The 26,754-nt window shown below is 43.1% G+C and overlaps 1 protein-coding gene across 2 annotated transcripts in view; it reads right to left on the reverse strand.

Moving 5' to 3' along the window:
- The window catches only part of LOC306932686 (myelin-associated neurite-outgrowth inhibitor-like), a 40,173-nt gene extending 13,419 nt beyond the window's left edge, over positions 1 to 26,754 (reverse strand). For both annotated transcript variants that reach the window (XM_079514576.1, XM_079514575.1), the window contains exons 1-4: positions 26,575 to 26,754; positions 10,084 to 10,191; positions 8,755 to 8,846; positions 4,952 to 5,026 (exon numbers count right to left, since the gene is read on the reverse strand). In XM_079514576.1, the coding sequence (XP_079370702.1) occupies positions 4,952 to 5,026; positions 8,755 to 8,846; positions 10,084 to 10,145 (229 nt within the window). In that variant the 5' untranslated portion in view covers positions 10,146 to 10,191; positions 26,575 to 26,754. The remainder of the gene's footprint in view (positions 1 to 4,951; positions 5,027 to 8,754; positions 8,847 to 10,083; positions 10,192 to 26,574) is intronic.

A 26,754-nucleotide genomic window follows, 5' to 3' on the forward strand; every position in this document is an offset into this window, starting at 1 on the left:
AGTATGCAAGTAATTTGTGTGTGCTGTGTTTTACAGGAGACTCCATATTTACAGACATTATACATTTAGGGCTGCAACTATTATTTCCATGATTGATTAATCTGTGGAATTACTGGAAAATATTCTTTGGGCGGACCAACAGATTGACTGACTGAGTGATTAAGTTACATCAGTCAACTGGTTCGCCCAGCAACAGACTAGCCAATTGCAAAGCAATCTTCCCTCCATGCTATTCTGTACAGTTTGTCCTTGGTTGGCCTAACAACAACTAATGTTAAACTAGCAGACTGTATACTGTAAGTTGTGCATGGGCCTCCTCACCTACTGCCTGCCTGCCTAGATATGTCCCAAACGGCCCCTTCAGGTCCTCCACTGCTGGCCTGCTCAATATGCCGAACAAATGGCAACTAAAAACACGGTGAAGCAGCCCCCAGTTCCTGCCTACTGAAGCACCGGTCCTTCATTGCCACCCCCAGTTACTGCCTACTGAAGCATGTGTCCCTAGCGATGACATCAGGGAACGACAGCTTTCTACCTCTAGTCCGCCCTGAGGCAGGACTCCAGAGAAGAAGGGAAGATATAACCTCATTGTCAGCTCTGTAGCAGTGGCCGGCAAACTGCGCTCTTCTGGATCGAACCAGTGAAGAAACACAGGGAGGGAAGGTTGCCGTATATTAGATTAGTCGATGGGTGGCTCTTCCAAGACAGATTTTGCGCCCTCATTAGAAGGCGGGTGTAAGTGCCATCCAACCGACTCTCTTGTTTCTTTAAAAGTGTCCATGTCTCGGAGCCATAGAGTAGAATCGGCTCAACGGTCGTCCTAAATATTTTTACTTTTAAAACACACTAATAGCTGAATATAGGAGGGGCTAGTGCCCCTCAAAAATAAAATAAAACACGAACAGCAGCCAACGGCCGGCAATTGCCACCCCAGTCCCCAATGACACGTTTAGCCCCGGTGGGCAGGGTGTTCCTTTTTTCTCACTTGTACTGGTTTTTCACCTGTACTGTAACATACGCTGTTGTACACACAGGGCATCTGCACATTTCTATTTAATTAATAAGACATTTTCAATACCAAATTGGCAGAAAGAGGCAGACATTGTGAAAATAGCCGATCTACAAGCTCACAACACCTTGCAGTGCGAGTTGCCGTGAGCTTGTAGTTTGGTTATTTTCACAATATTTATCTGTGGAATTGAGAAAAACTCAGTTTATTATCAAGTTACCTTTACTCCCGACCAGAGTAACAATATCTGCCAGGCATTGTGAAATTGTTGGTCAGACATTTTCGCTACTTTCTTAAAGTTTGTGAACCCCTGTAACAACAACAGACCATAAAACGATGGTAACATAAGGTATTATTAAGGAAGAAAATTATAAATGCTCATCAGAAGTAAATCCAAACCTACACAGACATCTTGAATCTTATTAGAATAAATTAACACGCAGGGAATGTTCTCGTCTCCACTTCCACAGTGTCAGCATATGGTCCCGCATCTTTCTTTCTACAATGTTTGCATTTTCACCAAATGCCAGAAGTGGAGTCTTTCAAATGCAAAACATTTTGGCAAGTGGTTTCGCCCACCTCAACTAACCCTGCCAGCCAGGTGTGTAGAATTAAACTCTTCCTAAAATTATTCTCCTCTATAACACCTTTCAGATCTACTTCCATTCCTCTGAAAATCTTCAATTCGTATTCTTAACCACTTGAACCCCAGCATCCATATCCTGGGGGGGAACATGAGTCAAAAATACCCAATCTACAAGCTCAAAACGTGTGGCAACTCAACGTTTTTGGCAAAGAGATGTGGTGCAGACAGAAAAGAACAGTAGGCAGAGTCTGCTTACATTTCAGCTCGATTACCACAACAAGAAATAAATGGCAACGTTACAGTGTTATCACTTTATAATCTACCTACAAAGTAAGGATCAAAGACTTGAGGTATCCATTCAAGACTGTTGTATTGAGTCAACATGAGCATGGTATTGTCAGCCTGCAGTACCAGGAATGACCAGCTGGAGGAGCCTGAAGGTCAAACATTCACATGCTGCTAGCTAGGGTGCTTATGAAAGCGCTTTCTCTTGCAAGGACAAGAGAACAAAGACATGCTGGAGCCGCTCTGTGTGTGTGTGTGTGTGTGTGTGTGTGTGTGTGTGTGTGTGTGTGTGTGTATCTGTGCATGCATTCTCTCACACAAATTCCGTGCTCTAACATGCATGCAGGGCATTAGAGGACAATGAGGTGTGACAATTAGACAAAGCCGTCCTGAGAGAAAATGGTTCCTCTATTTAACGGTTTTGTGAAGTACTGCAAAGACCCTGGCCAACATGGTATTCTAATCACAATTGGATTCCTTGGGAGACTCACTTCTGGCCTCGGATATAACATTATATTTTAAACTCAATGTGCATTACGCACTTGCTATTGTGTGTGGCAGCATGTCAGCAGAAAACCACACGTTGTAATGGCTCAGCTTATACACAATTTCCTCACTCAATTAAGAGTTAAAACATTTTCTCAATCAATTCACAGTCAGAATTAAGGAACATAAGAACCAAGGAGGAACGATTTAATCCACACATGCAAGATACATATGTGGTTGTCTGTCTACAGCACTATTCTATTAATAGCAGCCATCTAAGGTCATGAATTAATGAATATATGCTGAACCATTTTTGTCAACATGGATTAAAGCTAAATAAAATCTCACGACTGAAACATTTTGTTCCCCCCACACCAGCATTCCGTTTCCTCAACAATAAGCACAATATGTAAAAGATTGTGAGGTTTACTTATCATTCTAAAGCTACATTATCTTCATGCTGTTCCACAGCCAGCCGCAGATTGAGGCTTTAACCCTTTGCTTCTATGAAATATCCGAGAACATTAGGGTTTTATGGAAGATGCTTCTCAACACGTTTTCAATAGAGGGTATGCGCGTGACATCATCGTACCTGGAAGTTAACGCCCACTGAGTGGCAAAAAACTACTTTCTGGCCTTGACAGCCCATTCATCCAAACAGAAAAGTCCTGTCTGATTGCATTAAACAATGTTAAACTCACCAACATTGCAGCTGTACGAAAAGCTTGAATTATCCTCTATCTGCAAAGTTTTTGTTTCATGAAAATCCACCATAGAAACGTTATGAGCTATTTTCTGTCAAGAAATGCCCTGCATTTGATTATTTTTCTAAGTGTCAGAGTTCGGAATTGCTTGTTTTCAATAACACAACATTTTGCTGCCTCCTGCATTATGTGACATTTAGAAACAGGTGGTACGCCGGGACGGTTGAGTGATTTCCAACGAGCGCTTCCAAACTCCAACACTCCATGCTGCTCAATGTTTTGCCACTCAGTCTAGATGAGGGGGGCGTGTCCTGATGGGAATATCATGCATGTGCATACTCTATTGCTACAGTAGTTTGACCGATTCAAACTCTCTTTAAACAATTCTATTAAAGAGAGGCATGTTGTACCTCTGCTAATAAAGTGCTTCTGGGAGCTTGAGATCAGTGTGCGGACGGTCTTCCTTCTTAACTTTAATCCATCAACCACATATACAACATGGGCACACCTCCGCGTAACCAGTGAGGAAAATACACACAGTCAACATGTTTAACTGAGCAGCTCGGGTTTGAGGGTGGTGGGACTACTTTTTCTGTTGGGTTGGGAAAGTTGAAGAGCTTCCTGTATTAAACCAACAGCTACATCCAAACGGTGGCTGGCGAGCACGGTGACAACTGGCATCACCATCTGCTATGGGGACAAGATACTGAGCCCCAACTGTGTGTGTGTGTGTGTGTGTGTGTGTGTGTGTGTGTGTGTGTGTGTGTGTGTGCACATGTCTAGATGGCCAACAGCAGCTGGCAGCTGGCTAGGTGCCCGTTCCTTGGGCACGCATGCTCTCAAGACTAAATGCTAGGTTACACAGGGCTTTCATCTCTCACAGGGGCTAATGAATCACACCGCTATTTAGTTTAGGTTTTTTTTTCTCTTTTTTTCTCACTAAACTGTGTGTCACAGCACATCACAAGGTACTGAAAGATTGGAATTGGGCCGAACTAGGCTTGGGCGATATTGATTTTTTGATATCGGTATTGATAACGTGAATAATACCGCGATAATCGGTATTATCGGTTTTATTAATAAAACATTAATATATCACACTGACTGGCTGAATTTCCCCTCCCCTCCCAAAAAGAGAGGGAGAGAGTATTCCACATGTTCAACAACACAAAGTCAGGTGGAATGTGAACCAGTGTGTTGGGAGTAATCTGTCTACACTAGGCTCTTCATTAGCAGTTCGGTACAATACAGCTGTGTCACGATTCAGTGTATTTCCATGGAAATCTACTAAAACTACGAACATCATAAATCTAAACAACTGTGTGTGTGTGTGTGTGTGTGTGTGTGCGTTTGTGTGTACGCGCACGTGCGTGGGAGAGCTTTGATTCGTAGGGAGGATGAGAGTACGTCAACTGGCATATTAGATTAAATGATCCTGAAAGCATCTCGCCAATTAAAATCTCTAATGTTGAACCAATAGGACCATCATAAATCACACCCTCTAGTCCTGCATTAAACAGAACACCGATCAGTAGACCGTGTGTGTGAGGCACGCTGGTGACTGGTGTAGTTCTACCAGTACCACGGACCCCCTCTTTCATAGAGTACATAGTACACAGTTCAGAGTACATTTGTGACTGAACGACGAACATGTTCAAAAACAAAATAGCCAAACTAAAAGCTAATCACACCAACTAAAGTCTATTTGGAAAACCTGGGGGAGGTCTTCCACTACACTGCAGGGGTCAAGACGACCACACCTGTGCTCTCAACTGGAACTGGAAGTCTCGGGGAGGAGCTCAACACTAGACACAGCCAACGTCAAATCCACAGCGTGGCGTGGTCTTGTTAGATGTGCCGTTCTTATTTAATAAGGTTTACCTGGTGGATATCCAGGACTTCCTTGATAGAGGTTGTTGTAGGTCGGTGCGGCTGTGGGATAACCTCCAGGATAGCCTGAATTAAACACACACAAGAAGAAACAAATATTGAAGTTAGGACAATATATATAAGACACAACTTCAAAAATGTACATACTAGTTGAGAAAACTGAGATCTAAACAACAATGACAGTCGCTTCTTGAAATTGGAAAAAATGTGGATGTTGTGATCCGTTATGGGAACGACGTGGATCTCGGACTTCATGTGATCAGCCTGTGTGACATCAGTACTAGTATTGGCCTATGAATGTACATGGTCTCGAATTCAAAACCAGCTATACTGACAATGCTCTTTAATTTTAAGGTACTATATATATATATATATATATATATATTGGTGAAAAAAACAGCTGTATGCATCCATTTGTTTATACAGTACAGAGCTTGGGTGAAATTCTTTGAGAAATTGGGAGTCAAAGACAGAGAGAGTGGACTTCTTCCAATAATGATGTCACAAAACCATATTTTCTGGGTGATTTCTGAATGTTGGGGGTGGGGCAGATATAGCTATGGTGAGAATGTACATGTATTGTTTATGAGAACGTAAGTACCGTTTATCACATTATTTTAATTTCCAGCTCATTTAGAATTGTCTGTCACCAGCGGCCGTGGCTTGTACTATACATGCAAGCGACACAGATGCACACAAACGGATACGTGGCTCGGACAAAATGTGCACAGATGGCACTCATTAAAAAAATGTCTGGACTAATAACACACAGTCTAGTGAACGCAAAGCGTGCACATGTACACACTGATGAGACACACCTACCCAATATGTTGGGAGGAGGAGATGTACTGTATATATATATATATATTCAGAAACATAATTAGCTACAGTATGTGCGCAGCTGACTGCAAGTGAGCTCAGACTAGGGAAAGGGATATTTCATGTTTGGGGTAATTTTCTACTCTTCCAAGATAAAAAGAGCACCCCAGGCAGTTTAATACTTGATTCAGTATTTAGATATTTGATATTCATTTACTCAAACGCAACACTGTTATCCTTGAAATGTGGCTTAAATGGTTTATGAACTTTTTTCCTTTCTAGAAATGTAGGAGTAGGAATCAAAAGTTCAAAGTAGAGTTAAAGTATACTCAAGTAAAGTATGGTATAGCTAGTACTTGTTACAGTCCACCACTGCCTGCATCTGGTCGTATGTTCATTTCTTCCAAAACAGTGCATTCTCACTCAAACTTTACTATTTAGAACTTTTGGTGAAAATGGTCTTATTCATGAACGAATATTGGGTCTCAAGTTCAAGTGCATGCGTTTGAACTTGGCTCGTGTTCATCACACGATCATTGTGTATTTAAAAACACCAGAGGTGTTTTAACCCATTTTGGGCGGGAACCCCTTTTGGTGTTTTAAACATTATGTTATAATTTACTAAATTTAGCTATTGAAAGATAGCAGATCTACAAGCTCATACGAGCTTGTAGGTCTGCTATTTTTGAAAAATCGTGAAAATATTTATTTCAGAAAACTGGAGGATTTAGAAGATTTTTTTTTAATTTTGAGGTCAGGCCTAAATGGGTTAACTCTATAATTTCAGAGACAATGCAGTGTACCGCGGATATGACTGGATATAATGTGAGAGTTTATTAACTGAATTTTTTACATAAATAAGGAAAAGGGTTTGCACAATCAACAATGGGTTTTCTAAGTGGAGTGCTAGACCCAAAATCCAGTATGCATCAAAAATAGGGATTTAAAAAAATCCCTTCATCAGAGCATGCTCATTTAAACTTTCCTAGAGCGGAGAATGCTCTGATTCGGCTCATAGTCGAAACACATAAGCGTTTGTCTTAATGGTGTGTGCCAAAGTGGAAATGTGAGTACTTTGTCACCTATTATTTGACATTTTGGATGTGCTACCTTGGCTTTTTTTTTCATCTCCATTTTTTAAGTTATGTTTTTAGATTTTATTAGGCAGTTGTTTATCTTGGCCAACTTTTTTTTTTTTTTTTCATCCCACGATTTTGCAACCGATTTTTTCATCCAATTATCTAATGTAATCCTGGGCACTACACTTCCTCTGCCAACCTGGGGGGCAGCGGATTGACCTCATGCTTCCTTCTATGCATGAGGAGTCCAAGCTGCTTCTTTTCACCTGACAGGGGAGAGTTTCCCCGACCGGACGTAGTGCGTTGAAGGAACACGTTATTCCGACCCAGTTCCTTTCCCCTCCATCAGGCACCCCAGCTGGCGAGGGGGAGGCAGTTTAGAGACCAGGATTACTGCATGTTTTTTGTGAGGATACCTCAAGCCCCCAGTGAGGCTCTCCAACGTTGAGGCGCTCGGCCCTAAGGTAAGAGCGGGGACTGCAGGCGGACCTGTGGAACCCTGTGCAGCTGGGGTTTAACATTGAGCGCACATTTGCACTTCCGCATTTTGGACACAAAATTTGGTGTCCAGGTAGACGGTTCTTCCGGGTGCTTCAAAACGCCACTGAGCAACTTCCACTGAAATGAATAGCGGGGGGGGGGGGGGGGGGGGCGGGGCTGTCGCTCCGGTTCAGTCTCTATCCTTTTAATTCTCTATGGGGTACCTAGCCTAGGGCAGGGGTTCTCAACCTTTTTGGCCGGGGACCCCCGAAAATGCTTTGGCAACGTCTCGGGACCCCCGCCCCGCCCCCTCCCGATCCCTAATATAAATTGACTGCTTAATAATAGAGACAATACACCATAAATAAATACTGAAACCATAATCATTAGGGAAGGTGTATGCATGTACTATGTGTACTATATGTAAACTCTTCATTTCCACTTTACAGCCATTCAGTTGGAAAAAATGAAAAAAAAAAATTTGGCGACCCCCCAAAATAATCCCACGGGTTGAGAACCCCTGCCCTAGGGGACACGGGGAGAACATGCAAGCTCCACACAGAAAGGCCTTTTCGCCAACCCCACATCGGGTATGGCCCGGGCACTGATGACGCGGAGGAGAGAACACACCCCCAGCGCCCACAGCGTCCCAAGCAGGGATCGAACCCAGGACCTTAGCTGTGAGACGACAGCACTACTGACTGTGCCACCGTGCCCCCTTATCTTGGCCAACTATTAACTTCAATTCATCCGGTTATTTTCTTCATTTTTGTAATCTTAACACTTCTGGTTGGTGCCGCCAGAATCTTTCAGAATAATACAGTGCCAAGCAGATGAGGGAGATTTTACCAACAACATTTCTAAATGAATTCAAAGCTTCACAGGATGAGTAACTGATGTTTAACACTTTGACAAAGGAAATGAGTATACATGTCCTGTAAATTAACGACGCTGGGTACAGATGACGAGCAGGCTTGCTATAACATTGCTTTGCTTCGTTTCATTTTTTAACCACGCCGGTTGCTATGCACGGTTGCCAGGGCCCCGCCCGCACTGCTTTTGTTTCTCAATAGCCAATAGCTTCTGTTTTAGGCCACGCCTTTGCAAGCTTTTTTCTCTGAAACTAATGCACTGTCCGTGGTGTTAACCAGATCGGCGATGTTCGGAGGTCTTTTCAGATTATCCGGTGAGCACGATGTGAACATTGGCGTTTTCTAGAGCAAGGATTGGCCTTATTTTAGCTCGGTAGCATTAACGCTAATACTTTAGCATCGAAGATGGAGCCAAAACTGGCCAAGAGTCATAGTGGAATAGCCTGAAAACACCCCGTACCCAAGCACCACCACTTTTGTCCACCAGATGGCACTCAATGTGTTAAAATGTGTGTTTCACAATATATCCAGTGGTGTTTCTTACCTGCAAAGGCCATGTTCTTGGGGTTTCCGTAGGGGGCGCCAGGCTGAACGGGGCTGTAGACTGGATTCATACCCGAAGCTAACCTGTTCTTACTGAAAGCGAGACATTTGAGAATGGGACAGAAAACAGGGGACATGGAGGGGAGAGAAAGAGAGAGAGAGAGAGAGTGTGATAAGTCTAAACCATGCAAATTGGAAATTGTTAGGATTATCAGCCTCACACATTCATGTATTAAACGCCACATTCAGATTTCTTACGGCTACATTCAAATGAGCGTAGCTTTAGCTGGTGTCGTGGTGCATGAGTCGTCACCTTCACCTGGTTTCAACATTATTGTTGCAGTGTCTGGCTGGCAGAGACGCACAAGGACATGCTGGTCCACCCACAGTAACATCCTGGGTTCTTCCACAGCACTGGCTCTCAAATGTTTTCATTTCATAACTCTTGAGAGTGTACAAATGAAAACAAATGGACTGGTACAGATCCATTTGGTTCCATTTGTACACTCACAAGAGTTACAGACCTGCAAGGGTCCCTTGGGAACCACCTCGAGGAACCCTGAGGGTCCCTTGATCCCACTCTGAGAACCAATATTCTACAGCCTCAAACAAAGCTAATTCACTAGTGCCTGTTTTTACCTGGATAAGCAGGGATTAATTGAGAGCTCTATAGGCGTGAGAGCCAGACTGATATACTGGATTGGCCAACATATATTGGCTATTAATTCATCAGTAATCGGCAATTATGCAGACCGTTCCCCTATTAAACTTTAAACCTGCTGTCCCCATTTTGGGCATGTCGTTAAACACAACAAATTTCACATTTTCTATTCTAAAAGAGCAAATGTACAGGCTCACATTGCGTTTTGAGCTTGTGAATTGGCAATTTCTTTTTTATAAACTTAGATTCAATCAAATCAACATTTTTCTAAATCGTTTAGAACTGATTTTGCTCTATCCAAAATCTGGAACGGCAGGAACCCAGGAATTTGGCACCAGGACTTCGGGCTCTACGTGACGGGGATAGTCAGGGCTTAATGTAAAGATCTCAATTAATTTCCTCTCCTTTCTTCAGAGTGCTACTGTTTCATTCATTTAGAGCTGGATTTTGTACTTCCACGGTCCACTTGGTCCTTGCAGTCAGATGCTAAAAAATCAACGGCACCTTTCTCTTTTAGAAAAGGCTTTTTTCTTTTTTAGGTTTTACTGTGTGGATGGTAAACTTCACCTATCACATACACTTTTTCTTTTAACTTACCTGATTTGAGTGGGCTCATTTGTGTATATGTGAGTGTGTTTGCAGTTGCACATGTGAGTGCATGTCCCGTACCTCTTGTGCGTGTCTGGTTGATACATGAAACTGAATTTGTCTGTGGGATGCCCGCCTGCCATTCTCGCTGTATGCAAATGAGGAAGGGGTGGAAGTGGATATGCAAATCTGAAATTAAAACAGCGAAGAGGTCATGATTACAATGAACACAGCAAAGGAAAAGACACAGCAAAGCAAAGCGCCACGGCCACAGCGAATGATTAGTGACAGCAACACGAGTGTGTGTGTGTGTATTATACCCCATGAATGTTAAGTGTGTGTGATATACCCTGATCGATTAATGCATCGTGCATGTACACATGGTGGAGTGGACAAAAGATTTACAAATTTATGACGAATACGAAAGTATCCATGTTGTGTGAGAGATCAATTGTTTCTTGTTGTGATTAGTGTATGAAAAATGCTAAGCTATATGTTAATATTTGTAACTCAAGTAGGGGTGTCACAATTCTACAAATCCAGGATTCAATTTGACTTTCGATTGTAATATCACAAGCTGATTACATGTTTGAAAAATGTATTTACTCGCACGCAATTTTTGACCATTTTAATCCTAGTGGCTTTTGCAGGTTAGGAATGTGGTAAAGTACCTTCTGCCATATGGCAGTGCTTCTGTTGCGTAACCGCAGTGTGCACTCTTCACATCAAACAGCCCGTGCCATTCAAGCTCTCAATGACACTTTTCTGCTCATCTTGATAGATCAATTTTGTTCAATTGAAAATGATCATTTTGACACCCATAAACTCAAGTATATTATGGCTATGTTTTGTGTGTAAAGAATAGAGACTGTATGTGTGTGTGTGTGTGTGTGTGTGTGTGTGTAAATTTGTGATGTGCATTAAGATCAAAGAATAGCAGCAAACAATAAAAATATCCAATGAGAAATAGGAGACCAAAAGAATACAAACGAGCAGGAAAATAACAAAAGATAAGCAAACAGACAATGTAATATAGAGTCATTACAAAGCGCTGTAAGCCATGATCCCGTACCCGTACACATGACGTGAGCTTTGACAGAGCGCTGTAAGCAATGATCCAGTGCTGAGCCAGAGTCACAAAGGAGCTGCGAGGGCAGAGAGGAACAGCTGACAACCAAAACAACAACAAAAAAAAACTTGTGATGTGCAGCCTTGACGAGTGCATTCAGTGACTGGGCTTCAGTGTGGACTTGTTCTCCATGTGAAGTGACAGGCAGCCTTTTAATGGTGGTATGGCAGGCATGAAGCAGTCTATTGTTATGAATGTAGGCCTAACCCTGTCATGTCCCGGCCGGGTTTACATGGTTCGTTCTGTGATATCCTCGCTCGCTCATCTGCAGTTTTATTTGCCATTTACAAAAACCCTCCACAATACATCACATGCCACCCAGTCTATAAACGAACAGAATCTCACTGTGTGTCTGTGTCCTCCAGAGAACGTTTGATCCATCGACTTGGAACTTGGCGTGTGTATTTAAGATACGACTGTATTTTAGGCTTCACGTGCTTGTCTAATGTGGCAATAGCTGTTGAAGTACAACTCGTCTACACTGTAAACTAAAGACCATGTTTTATTGTGTATTTATTCATAGTTCATATCATACCGTTTAGGGATGGATCCTATTAATGGATTAATCGTTAATAGTATACGCCTCTCAGCCATTATAAAATACACGGTAACCTGACACCTCTTGTGGTTTATTGCTTCAATCTACTCACACTGCAAGTATACTGTCAGCCGTGTCAGGCTACCATTTTATCAACAGAGTCACACAGACACACTATTAACTCCAGCATCCAGGGACTGCAGTATAGTCTGATTTGTACCAAATCTAGTTAGGTCACACAACGCATTTCAACGCATCATCAAGGAATATAAAAAAAGCCCCACCTGAGGGTTTAAAAACACACTCCAAGATGCCAGTACAGTACCACGTACAGTAGAGAGAGAGGGGGGGGGGTGTACAGAGAGAGGAGAGAGAGAGAGAGAGAGAGATGGGGCATCGCTGCTGATCAATAGTTCTCCCATTACAGAAGTTCTCCCTCTGGCTAGTACAGAGACAGGACAGCTCCGACCCCTAAGGAGTTGATTGGTTCCTAGCCTGTCAACTCAGCACTTATTCTCGCCTCATTCCCTCATTATCTCCATTCACCAACCCATCTCCATTCACCTATCCCTGGCCTAAACTAAATGGCATGTACTTATGTTGGCCGTGAATTTCTGTATACTGTATTGTCTGTATTTGAATGTAGGAAAAGGAGGGGGAAGCATATAAGAAGCACACAAGTAGGCACACAATGTATGGCCTACACACCCAACCTTGAAACGTACTTTAGTTACGTCATCAAGAACAGTGGTCCCTTATTGGCCGTTGGAGTACACCGACATACATACATACATACCCAGCCGATCGCAGTACTTGTGCGCTCTGCTTGCGTAAGTAATTTTATATATATATATATATATATATATATATAAAGGCTGTCCAAATTATCGCGTTAACACTAATTATGCCTTGGACGTGTATACACGTCTTTAGAATCAAAACCACGTGTTGCGTGGACGTGTATAGGCGTCCTTTGCTCTTTTTTTGAGCAGTGACTCCGCTCCATTATGCAGCTTTGTGTGCATGCTTGCATGCATGCATGTACGTGTCCCAGCACAGACACTCCCACACCCTACAGTGGCCAGTAGAGTACAGTAGAGTACAGTAGAGTACAGCACAGCGTGCAGTGGCACAGAGCCACAGACTACACTACAGTACGAGCCCTGGGCACGTTCATTCCGGGGACCCCCGCAAGGACCACCACACGGTAACACTGTCATTTCTCCATCGTTTCGGACACGGGGAGGCTGGGCACGTTCATGGGGGTCCTGGGCACGTTTGTTCCGGGGACCACCCGGGGACCCCTCGAGGACCCCCACGCAGTAACTGTAATTTCTCCTCCGTTTCAGACACGGGCAGGCTCGCCGGAACCCTGGCTGCGCTCATGGGGGTCTGGATGGATGTTTCAAAGACTTTCAAGACTTTTTCCACAAATAATCACAGTACAGAGCACAGTACAATACAGTAACTAACAATAAATGTATAGTTGCACCGCTCATTTCACATGTGATTTTTTATTGATATATTTAAAAATATATATATGATTTGGTTGCCATTTTGTGCATGCGCACTGCCGTTCACTTCCTTGTTTACAGCTCCAAAAGAATGACTTGTAACTCCTAATCTAGGGAACTCTCCATGGTTTTGACCAGAAGGACAACGTTCCGTCTTCATTTCTGACTTCAGTATGCATCTCGTTTGGAATATTAACGCTTCTAGAGAGACTTTAGCGTGACCAGCGTGAGGTAAGAATGGAAGATTATGCCTCCTGGTTTTGGGGGGGAACGGAAGGGAGGGGCTTTTCAGAGTAAAATCTGCCAGATCTCCAGCAAAAAAAAGTGTTAATATTTTAGACTGACAGACAGGTACAAGTGTTCCCTTTCCTTTGGCCAGGTGGTGATGATGAAGTGTTCAGGGGTCCTTTTCTCCACCCAGGGTAAAATTAAAAAGAGCCATTCTAAGCTTAAGCCCCCCATTCAGCACACCACCAATTCTGATTGTAAAGACCATTCTACACTGGACAATCACCTTAAACCAACCAAAACACAAGAGTGTGTGTGTGTGTGTGTGTGTGTGTGTGTGTGTGTGTGTGTGTGAGAGAGAGAGAGAGAGAGAGAGAGAGAGAGAGAGAGAGAGAATGGCAGGACAAAGGACAGGGAAAAAAGAATAGGGATAAAGACAATTTCTCGCATCACTCCACTTTTTGGATGCTCCAGGCATACTTGAGAGAGAGAACAACAAAAACATATACACGGCAAATTGCTGGGTTTGCTTGCAAACGTCCAACTGCCTTGTGAGTTCAAACTGAAAGAGCTGCTAGGCCTGACCCAAATCTCGCAGGTGTTGGGAAAATTGGGAATGTGTGCTCATTTTGAGTGATTCATAAAAATATTGGCTTCCTTTGCTGTGACAATGATTGCCCTTAACCTTTGACGCCGATCTCTCCCAAATGTGTACTTTTAAAGCTATGTTTCAAGCAGTGGCCCAAACAGGTCCAACAACAGTTGTTGTCAAAAGCTCTCTTCTGAAGTTTTAACTAAGCAGAAAGATCCATCCGTTTGATGAGCACTATTATACTATGAGGACAACCACCAACAAAACAGTCACACCACACATCATTGATGATTATTCTTTGTTGTACAATGGTGTCACAAGAATAGTGAGAAAGACAATACACATGTTGGCCTGTCACAATTCTTACATAATCACCAGGTCACAATTATTTGTTATAATCATTTATTACATGGCTTGGTTGAATGCTTGATTCTGATTGGTCAATCGCTTAATTCAGCGGTGAATTATGTGTCGATAATGACCGCTCCGCTGCCTAATCAAACCCTCTGAGCACCAGCTGCGCGGCTGCGCCCCGCTTGATTTACTGCTGTTTCCAACATGACAGCCATGAACACACACACACACACACACACACACACTAGTGACACACAATGTCATTTACAGCTAAACATTGCTCTTAAAAATGTTTTTGAAAACATTTGAGCGAGAAATAGACGAAGCAGGACCCGAAAATGGATTCTATTTGATCAACTCACTTCCTTGTTTTCAGTGCTGCAGCCGTGCAGCTGCAGACGCAGCCATCGCAAACTTATGGAATACTTTTTTTTGTTGTGTTTTGGGTCAATGTATTAATTTATTTTAGTTAGCCATGTAATAAGCGGGATAATATCTGGCTAGGTGGTCATTGTCGGGAGATAATTCACCGACAGGGAGTTTAACCACCGAGGCGAAGCCGAGGTGGTTACACTCCCTGAAGGTGAATTGACCACCACCTAGCCAGATATTATCCCTTACATAATCAGTTATGTGGGATCAATTCCATATTTATGCTGATTGCCTCATTCTCTGCAATTTTACACACAAAATGTACTATACACCTCCAAAGCATGGGCACAAGTACAATCCTGTGGTCCCCAAACTTTATTGGCTGTGCACCCCCTGTTACCTCCTGACCTAGCTGACACACCCCCCAGCGCTAAGTCTCGTTGTATTTGGCCGAAAATGATAAACATTTTAATATGATTATGGCAAATAATCACAGAATGTCACTGCACTGAGACATGCAGCTGCTGTATACTCCCACAGCTGCTCTATACATCTCCTTACAACAGTGGTTTACTGGATTGCCAGTTGTGCTAAATAACACCATAAAACCGCCATTATACCCATTTCCTTTCACGCACCCCCTAGAAGGCGTTCGCGCACCACAAGGGGTGCACGCACCACCGTTTGGGAACCCCACAGCATAGATAACCCTGTTATAGACAGGTAGGGTATAAAAAAATTTTTTTTAATGGGGGGAATTTGTCCCTTATATGCTACAGAGGGGGAGTTAATACACTTCATAGTCCATCTTAGATGCATTTTGACACCCTACTCCACCATAAGGGATTGTCGCTGTAGATGGCAGTTTTCCTCCTTGGTCTCTCAGTGCTCTATTATTGTACCGTCTCCACAGCTTCATGTCTTTCCACCTAACAACTCGGTTAGAAAATAAAGAACTAAAATGAGGTGTAATTAGGTAATGAGTACGGTTACCTGTACCGGTATCTGTGGACTCATACATCCAGTAATGGGTTAGTGGGTTGCGTGTGCGTGCGCGCGTGTTATTGCTGTTTTTTTTTTCTACATTTTTATTCCACGATTTTGTAACCCATTTTTCACCCCTGTGTCAATTATCTAATGTGATACACACCCTCCGCCAACCTAGTCCCCATATATGGGGGACATGGGGAGAGCAACGGACTTGAACTCATGCTTCCTTCATGCCTGATTGTCCAAGTTGCTCCTTTACACCTGACAGGGGGGAGTTTCCCTGGTTGGACGTAGCACGTGGAAGGAACACGTTATTCCAACCAGTTCCTTTCCCCTCCATCAGGCGCCCCGGCTGGTCAGGGGGAGGCCGTTTAGAGACCAGGATTACTGCATGTTTTTTGTGAGGGTACCTACCCTAGGGGACACGGGGAGAACATGCAAACTCCACACAGAAAGGGCCTTTCGCCAACCCAGCCTCGGGTATGGGCACTGATGACGCATCGTCATTTTTTACAAATTGCAGCATTTAACTCCCGTTTCATTTTATATGGTTATAAGTAAGTAGCCTTGCCGAGCCATGAGGCCCATAGCGCAGGAGCCTATCTCCTGTTTCTGTAGCGTGAGGCAGCTTGATGTACAAGTACACCCCCTGGACATGACGCTAGTATGTCGCAGGGACTTACCCCCAATCCAACCCTTGATGCTGAGTGCCAAGCAGGGAGGCACTGGGTCCCAGTCTTTGGTATGACCCGACTGGGGATTGAACCCCAGCCTCCCAGTCCCAGGGCGGATACTCAACCACAAGGCCACTGATCTGGTATTTATATGGTTATAATGTGGTTATATTCATGTAGAAAACAGAAGAAGAAATTATTATTATAACTAAAGCTAGTGTGTGTATTATTTTTTACTGTACACGCCGAGTACAGTAGTGCATCCCGTGGATGCAGAGGTCCTTGTTTTATTGCACCCCTTAACTATAAACTGCGTTTTGGGATGCAAAATGCACCCTATTTTACTCTAGGGATTTTAATGGTTATCCATTTAACCAGAACTGTGTACCTAGTTAATACTAGCTAATGGTTAATGTATTAAATTAAGAAAGAACAGTAAAGAATGATTACTATATGCCAGGATATCTCCCCGTTCAACCCTTATTTTGAAGATCCAAAACACCGTGACCGGAACGGGATATTGACTGAATGGTGCGTGTGTTGTTGGATCAGTTGTTGATCTCTCACTAGCTGATGATAAGTACAGGCCAGCGCCATTACTGCGACCGCCAGGCTCCGTGCAATAAGTGTTGTTTTGACCAGAAATGCCACCTGGGACGGGGATTTGGAGTCTAAAGCGACTGAAAGCGTGGGTGGGTGTACGCGCAAATCAAGATGGCGCACGTAGTCCAGTGTCTAAGCTAACAACAGATAGCCAGCCGAAGTTAATGTGAGTAGCCTTTCCACTTTTACGATTATAACCGTACCCCCTAGGCTAGGGTACGGCATCTGCCACCTACATACATGTTCGTAGACAACCGTATACTCCATATATGAAAGCGGCGACCGTCAATTTACCTTTTAGTATCGCTCCGGTTGCTATGGAGAGCCTCCGTCCTCACTAGCTATGGGACTTTTAAAGCCTCCATTATAACAGGATTTTCAAAGACTGGTATCTCTAAAGCTTCGAGCGCTGTCCATGGTGAGCTGTCGCACATCCCGACGATCGTAAATCATTTGTGACTTTGTCTCGCATGCTGCGGAAATGTAACTGTTTATGACGAGAGCTAAGGGATATGAGCTTACGGCTAACGATCAATGTCCTCACAACAACAACAGCCCCCTCACTGAATACCCCGGAAATGAAACGAGGATCGTAGAGTGAGAGCGGACGGATGGCACAGGTCAGGTGTGCTTATGCTACCACCTAGTGGGAATAATGGAGTTAAGTGGTTACGGTCTATATGTGAAAATATAAAACTAACTAAAATAATAATCTGGAATCTGGATGTGAAACATAATAATACCACATATAAGTGGAATCCTAGTAAATACCACACATGAATGGAATCCTAGTATATACTCTCCTACTCACAAACAAGCAGAGTAGTGTACTGGGACTTCATGAAGAGAAACATGCAGGCACCACCGGTAGCCCTGGACTTGACTGCAACAGGAGCTGCAGCCAGCTAGCTGGTCAGTACAGCTGCTGGATGTCAGCGAGTTCAACGTGCCGCTATATTCAGAACACATCATTGTTGGGCAGAAACCATGTCTCTCCATATTTCAATGTGTGGTTTTCAGGGAAATGTATGCCCCACGGCATCATACAAGAGTGCCACACATACGTAGTTATTGGCTATCCACTAGCGAGGATAGCCAATCTACAAGCTTACGACTCACGGGTTGTTGTAGATCTGCTATTTATGCTATTTTCTTAAGTGAAAGCACTTAAAGGAGTAGTTCACGGCACACAAATTATACACACCATGAAGCCTTGAATTCATGGAGATTTCTTTGTTTTTGTCACATTTATAAGCCAATAATTCACTGACCCACTGGGTGGCTTGTCAGTTACAGTAGGAGACCCGACACTTCACCAAAATGTCATGGAAGAGTGTCCGGATGGAAACCACAAGGTTCCCAGTTCGATCCCGGGCTCCCCCAGAATTTGTGTCTAAGACCCCATTTACACTGGTTGTTCTCACCAGCGCTCAACTAAGAATAAATCAGGCATAGCTCTAAAAATGTTATTGGCCATTTATTTTTTGAGGACCAGGAAAAATTGTCCTCACCATGTCCATTTATCAAATTCTACTATATTTGTGGGGACATTTGGCCCTCACAAGTATAGAATAATGTGTCACACACACACACACACAACCTAGTAAAACATACAATAGAACCCCCCCTCCTACGCAATACCTCCACAAGGCATCTGCTCTGTGGGCACCGTGTCAGAAACAGTGGGCGTCATCACACTACACAGCACAGCATAGAATACAAGTGAATAGGGCTGGTTGAAATCCCCAAGGCAAGGGGTATTTCAGTCATCGGGGAAACACACACACAGTTTAAAACTACACTCTAACGAGTAAGTAAGACTATGCTTTTATTGTTAGCAGTCATACTCATAAGGGACACACACGGTTTGAAAATACACAAGGACCTGATCCCGGGAGTGTTTCTTTAGTGTGCTTAATTTCAATCCTAACTAGATAAAGTGCCCCTCGGGGCACAGGTCTCCACCAGGGCAGGTCAGGTTGTGGCCTCCTGGTGGCGCTATAATAGGCCAATGTGAAAAGGGTGCCATTTCTTCTTACGCCCTGGATGGCAATTGGATGATTTGAGGCATTTTGTTCCAAAAGATTGTTTTGCAAAAATCCACCCGGTGGCACTATAACAGGCCAATGTAAAAAGGGTGGGATATATTCCTCAGCCTAGTAGGAATGCAGCGTAAATTGCACGCTGCATTCATGATTTGAGGCTTTTTGTTCAAAACGGGCCAATCCTGCAAACTTTGAAATCCAATGTTAGCCAATTACATGACTATAGAGATAGTGTGTAACGATTTGCATGATTTTTGGACAGAATCTGGAGGAGTAATATCAAAGAATATGTTTTTCAAAAGTCGGCCTCCTGGTGGCGCTGTAACAGGCCGTTCTGGAGAATTTGGGGCAGAGGTTCATCGATGTGTGCAAAATTTGGCATCGACCAGGTTAACGGTGCCAGAGATTAGCTGTATACAGACGGACGGACACACACAGATGGACACACACGGACGGAGTGCAAAACATACATACTCTCTCCCCATGGCTTCGGCCTGGTGGAGACAATTACATAAAACTGAGGAGGAAATTCTTGCCATTTTTAACATTAACATTTGTGACACTGACTGGAATCTGCTTGAATAGCTGAAGAATAACATTGAGTCAAAGCAGGTAAACAGATTTTTGTGCTATAAGCACATTTTCCTGGGGACCCCCTGGTACCCACTCCCACCTCCCCGGACCAGACTTTGAGAAGCACAGAGATAGTTTTCTGTGACTGTCCATCACCACTTTATCCACATACCGGTATGTTGATAAGTGATTCTAACAAATTCAGATTTTAAAAGTGGATTCAGATTGATCAAATGCGAACCCCAAAAACGAATTATCTCAATCACAAAAACAAGTCATCTAAAATATCCAAAGCCTCTCACATCTAAACCAGTGGTTCTCAACCTTCTCTGGAACAGGGCCCATTTGAAAATCTCAAAAGCATTTCACAGCGGGCTCACCTATTTGGCCACCTGACAGCTCGGACCAACGGATTTTTTTTTTTAAATTTGCATTGGAATTATTTTTATTTTACTTTCACTTCACTTTTCAAGGTTTAAAGAGAAAAGAAATAGCACATTTCTTTTACAAAATTATTTTTAACATTAATGTTACGCTATAATTACAATCTTAGTTACTTGGGGGCCCATTTGCAACATCTTCAAGGCCTACGGAATCACTGATGCAAATCAATGGTAAACGTGATGATTTTTTCCCCCTCCATTCAAGTCTGCCCTGCAGCAAGTGCCACTGTACTGCCCATGGGCTATTTTAGATCTAGGGCAGCATCATACACTGGGGGACAGCATATCTCTTCTTCCTGGCTATAAAGACATCTCTTCTGTCACACACCTTAGGGCTTGCACACACTGGATTAAGTGACAATAATTTGCACTGGCTGCCGCTGGGACTCCTTGGGAGGAAACCATTTATTTTCAGTTAATGGAAAAAAGAGCATGTGTTCCAATGGATGCAATGTATTATTTAGTCACAAGCTCTTGTTAAAATACTTTTCATTGGTTAAATAGTATAAAACCCACAGACAGATTCAACCACTTTCACTTTCAGAATTTGCCAGAAATAGGTTATCTAAAAGGTCACACTGTGTTACGATGTGGCGCGTTGTGAGCTCATAGATCAGCTACTTTCACTGCTTTTGTGTGGGACTCTTCCTCAAATTTGTATCCCATGCTTTTTGTAACCCATTTTTGTCACCCAGTGTCACTTGTCTAATGTAATCCTGGGTGCTACACTCCCTCTGCCAGCCTGGGGAGAGCAACAGACTGACTTCATGCTTCCTTCAATGCATGAGGAGTCCATGCTTTTCACCTTTTGTGTGGCACTCTTATTCATTTATGAAAAGTTTAAACATGGAGATACAAGGTTTCTGCAAGACAGCAACAAAATGTGATCAGTGCTTCCTGACTTTTGAAGATGTTGGACATACACAGCTCTGCTGTTCTACCATGTTTCCTATTAATTCACACTACAGGTTTTTTTTGTATGATTTGTACTTTGATTTGAAAAATTTCTCACACAACATATAACAACACAACAGACAGACAAAAAGTCGAAAAAGAAAGGCAAAACGAACAAACAAATGTGAAACTAAAATTTTGCACAGAAGCATACAGCACAGCAGTCCACCTCAGCCTGAATTCCCTGAATTCCCGACATCAAGTCCTCCAAAAGTACTATGAAAAGATGCAGCTCATTTAGAGCTCAGTCAAAGCCGCAAACGACATCAGAGTCCCGATACGTATATGTGATAATGTGCCCACTTTAAATGGTATTTGTCCATCCTATTAAGCAGCCTGTATAACAGTTGCTCGTAAGCGGCCAATTGTCCAAGCAAGGCGTACCAGTGTGAAGGTGCAGGTGCAGATGAAACGTTCCGCTCCTTAACCACCAGCCTCCTACCTGACATGATAGCAGTTTGAATCCATTCAGCTAAGGGATGAGAAACATTCCTCAACGTGGCAGGATCTCCCAGAATAAACAGACTTGACTACAGTTGTATATTCCATCATGTACTGTACTATGATGCAAATAGGTTTTCAATGTAATGGGTCACAGGACCATTTTACGAGTCCTTCAACGAAGTTAAGAGTACAGTACTGAGTACAGTATTGCATCCCAGGACACCCGGAGGCTTGTAATAATGAACACCTAAAAACATCAGGACAGATGGAACATCAATGAACAATGAATACCACTGCTATGAGTAGTATTATGTAAAATACTACACAAACTACAGTATATCCACCTTACATAAAAAAGTCCATATAATGAATGAATTTAATGATGGCAACCAGGCCCCACACATTATGCACACCTAATATATATGATTGACAAACTGAGACAGTTGAATGTTTTAGGGGGACCTGACCTCACACCATTTATTCTGATTCTCAATGTCCTGCTGTTACATCTCTCACCTGCCACGGTCAGCACCCCCCCCCCCCCCCCCCAATGATGGATGCTGACAACAGTAACATCAGTAACCTCACTGTTCAGTTAGGATTTACACGGTCTGCTTCCTGCCAGCACATTGATGACTCATCCCCAGTGTGACCCCTCTGATGCAGAGGTATTTCCAAGCCCCCAGTGAGGCACTCCAACGTTGAAGCACTCGGCCCTACTGGTCAGAGGTGGGACTGCAGGCGGACCCGTGGAGTTATGACGAGGAAAACCTGTGCCGCTGGAGTTTAACATTGAGCGCTCGTTTGCACTTCCGCATTTTGGGCACCAAATTTTGGCCCAGACCGTTCTTCTGGGTGCTTCAAAACGCCACTGAGCAACTTCCACTGAAATGAATAGCTGGGGGGTGGGACTATCGCACCGGTTCAGTCTCTATCCTTTTAATACTCTATGGGTATTTCACAGTAAATTTACTTACAAATGGAGATAACAAGTACTGCATGGTAAATTGCTGACCAACAACTCTACTTTAAAGACCTAGTGAAATGAAAAAGATGTTTTTCACACTTAATATCCATGGTCATTAGGCTAGGGCAATATACCGATATTACCGTTTACCGCAATATTTTAAATCAATACCGGTAATATCGCAGAGTATATAAATAATACCGAATACCGGTAATATCGCGGAGTATATAAAACATCACTCAATAATACCGAATACCGTCATAATACTAATATCGTAATTTTACCGTCATGTAAATATGAGAGGAGAGGAGAGGAGAGGAGAGGGGAAATTTTGACTGGAGAGGAGAGGAGAGGAGAGGGGAGGGGAGGAGAGGGGAGGGGAGTGGAGGGGAGGGGACATTTTGACTGGAGAGGAGAGGAGAGGAGAGGAGAGGAGAGGAGAGGAGAAATCAGCCCGTCAGTGTGATATATTAATGTTTTATTAATAAAACCGATAATACCGATTATCGCGGTATTATTCACGTTATCAATATCGATATCAAAAAATCAATATTGCCCAAGCCTAATGGTCATCATAATATGGACAATGGATGCAACAATGGATGCCAAAACAACAGGGAAGTTTTCATTTTTGTGTATTATTCTCCATGTTTATATCAAAAGTACATAAAATCCAATTTTAAAATGTGATGCGTGATTTTGTGTAGAGCTACACATGAAGCTTGATTAAATTCACTTGTTTGATTCCCATCTCTGTGCGTCCGTCCAAACACAGCTGCTACTGATTACAGAAATCCTCAGTTTAATCCCATTCAAGATGTCATCCAGACAGTGTATTACTCAGTTTAAACTTCAGCAGCACGCTAAAATATGTATCTGAAAACATTATAGGTTAGAAATAAGCCATGAGCTGCCTGTCTCTCTGTGACTTTGTTTACAAACAGATCTGCATGTGTGTGCACGCGTCGTGCACGTAGCAGGATGTGACGTTCTGATTGGTTCAAAATCACTGAGCTTGCCTTTCAGGGTGAAACTTCAAAATAAATAAATCAATTACCAGCTGCTGCCTTATATCCCATGGCTGAGAGGTCGGCTAGAGGCAAAAAGTGTGTGGTCGAGACGAGGCAGCCAATCAGGACGATAGGTTGTCAGTACAGCCAATGAGAAACATAGGTCTCAACTACAGCAAGTGGGCGTGAAAGCACCGCAGAGAGAACATTGACCAGCTGTGCTTACAAAGCAGCTGGTACTAAAAACCTACAAGAATCACCTATTCCAATGCTGAAATTGATCATCTAAACATAATGCCAAATATTTTCTTTGACACCTTTACCTGTCTCAAATGAACAAACAAAATGTCAACATCTGTTCTTGTCAGAGGGAAGGGGCTTTGCCTGCATTTGACTGACTGACTGACTGACTATGATGTGCACCAAGATGGCCAAACGACATCACATGTGGAAATACTCTTACGAGCACTTGGTTCATTGATCTGTGATGAGCAACTCATTAAGTGGTCCAAACCACAGGGGAATTAAGTGCTGGATGGAGGACAGCATCTGTAACAGAACTGTTGGGAACATGAAGTGACTCCAGCTTTTCTCTGGTCTGACAGTTTTATGGCTGCCATTGTCCAGCCCACGATTCAAACAACATAAGACTGCACGCAACGCAACCCACACCAATACACACTGGGGCTTCTGTGCAAGCATTAACTGTAGCATGGGGCTTCAAAATATTACACTAGATTTGATTTAGCAGACATTTCAAATGTGAAATCAAATATTTTTTATTCTAAGTAATTATTTGTAGTTCTGTAACCATGCTAAAGCGGAATGTTATGAAATGCACAGACATACCCTCAGCAGCTGGATTTCCAAATAGGCCATATATTATCCATTAAAGCCTCAATATGTAATGTTTGTATTGTGTATGGTAGAGTTAATAGAGTATGTTATTACACTCATTATTATTATTTTATTATTACTACATTTGGGGTGTTTGTATTTTGTCTCTGCTCTTCTATTGAGACATTTAGATCATGTCAAAGATCATGTCGCAACTAGACACAGGATCTGACACGAATTTTGACCTGATGGTCAAGATAACAGATCAAACTCATTTCCAGTTTCCACTAAAATAATTTCCACAAACAAATAAAAACAATCCCACATCCTATGTCCATCATGTTGTAAATAGAGCAGTTGTGTGGCTCTATCAGAGAGAGACTACGCAGTACCTGAGAAATCCCTTAACTACAGGGATTCTTGAATTAATCAGGATTAGCAACCAATGACTAACGCAGGTGATTCATCCCCAGAAAGATAGAATCACGAAGGGGATTCATTTTGCTGATAGGGCTCATCATACAAGGAAAGAACTGATCCCTTTAATGGTCAGTATCGCCTGTCTATTTTGTACAATTTATGTTATTATGTTATATGAAGCGAATAAGTGTTATGATGAATTGATGATACATACTGGTAATAAAAATGTTACGACGGTGAGACAACACAATTGTGATTAAATGAAATTCCTACTTCTGGTAACAACTAGGCCATAAAATGCGTGCCATCATGCCGTGATCCACTAGTACACTGGTTCTCAAAGTGGGCTCCAGGGACCCACATAGGTCATTGAGTTGCATACAGGGGGTCCCCAGCAAAATTAAGAAGTTTTAACACTTAAACGCTATTCAATTTTGGGGCTGTTCAGACACAGCCATTCTACAAGTTTAGAACGTGTCATATTGTGATGCTTTGTGGGCTTGTATATGCTTTTTTGTTTATTCTCATGTCCACACAATTTCTCTTATGGCACAAGATGTTTCCAGATGGCATGGAAATGCCACAGTGGGCCGGTAGCCTATTATAATTATAAATGGGTTGGGTTGGGTTGGGGGGGGGATCCTACTACATGATCAGACTGGCATTCATTCACATACCAGAGATAAGGAGCAGTACAGCCACGGCGGTTAGGTTATGGTTTGGTTGGACAGAAACGGTCCCACATTCACACACGAGCTTCTATCCGACACCATTTTGAAAAGTCCACTGATATGTAGATAACAACTGAACTGTGATGCGATGCAGGTCCATGCCACCACACACGCACAATATTTCTGCTGCAACATGAACATCAGTACTTCCAATCCAAAGCGAGAACACTTACATATCAAGATAACTGCGACGAGTTTAATCGCGCGACAACTATCGCTCGATAAAAATGTCATTTTATATATGAGAATAAAACAATAAAGCCTGTCGGCACTTATTTTCCCTAGTTGAAAACACGTCATTTTGTCGCGCTAAACGGCTTCTTGCGACAGAGTATAAATATGATCAATTAATCGCTTAAACCCACTATTACACTTCAGTGTACGACTGTACGTCAAATAGAGAGAGGATCCGATCTACAAGCTCTCACACAAACAGACAGACAGGGCTTTGTAGACCGGCTATCTCCGCCAAGCCGTCTACCACATCATAAACGGCATTTGTATTGGCCCAAATGTAAATGTTTACCCATTATCCACAAATGTTCGCCTATTATTATGATGACAACGTGCCCAGAAGAACAGGGATGCTGCTGCTAGGAGGGGGTTCATGTGGTTAATAGACAGTGGAGTGTGGATGTTAGTTAGCATTTAGCTTTGTGTCCGCTAACCCGCTGTAGCATCTCTGCATCACTCTCTCCCTCTCTCTCTCTCTGTGTCTGTCTCCGCTGGCTGCACGCGCTGCTACAGCCAGCCAGACAGCTAACGGTAACCGTTCATTACCGAAGAGCTAACTGAGATTAGCTCAGTTTAGCAACAAATCCTCCCAGCCGGGACTGAGTGTGAAGTGATTGGAGCCGGGTGGGGAGGACGGGATGACCGCAACTTTGACAAGGTGGCAACAACAACGACAGTGGGCAGTTTGACTGGCATGACGAGCAACAATAAGCACCGATTAAAGTCTAACATTGACGTGTAGCGCTGCTAGGCTAGTTAGCAAGCTAACCGCTGTAGCTACCGAACGGAGGACAATTGAAAGGATACAGAAGAGGGGGGGCACGCACACACAAAACGACCACCACCGAGTATCAAACTCATTCCTTTACATCGCTGACATCCATTACATCCCGCACACAGCTGTAGCGAACAGGACTTACCGTACGAAGCCGCTGGTCTGGACAAAGAGATTCCTTTTTATGATCTCTGTGTCTGACTTCTTGTTTGTTTAAAGGTCTCGTAGTAGGTCTTTCTGTTCTGCTGCCTCCTCGAGTCCTCGCAACGTTGCAGATCTGATGATGGGTCTTCTCGCTACAGCGGCTGGCAGTGGCTGCAGAGAC

Source organism: Electrona antarctica, assembly GCF_951216825.1.
Source record: "Electrona antarctica genome assembly, chromosome: 11".
NCBI classification, from domain to species: domain Eukaryota; kingdom Metazoa; phylum Chordata; class Actinopteri; order Myctophiformes; family Myctophidae; genus Electrona; species Electrona antarctica.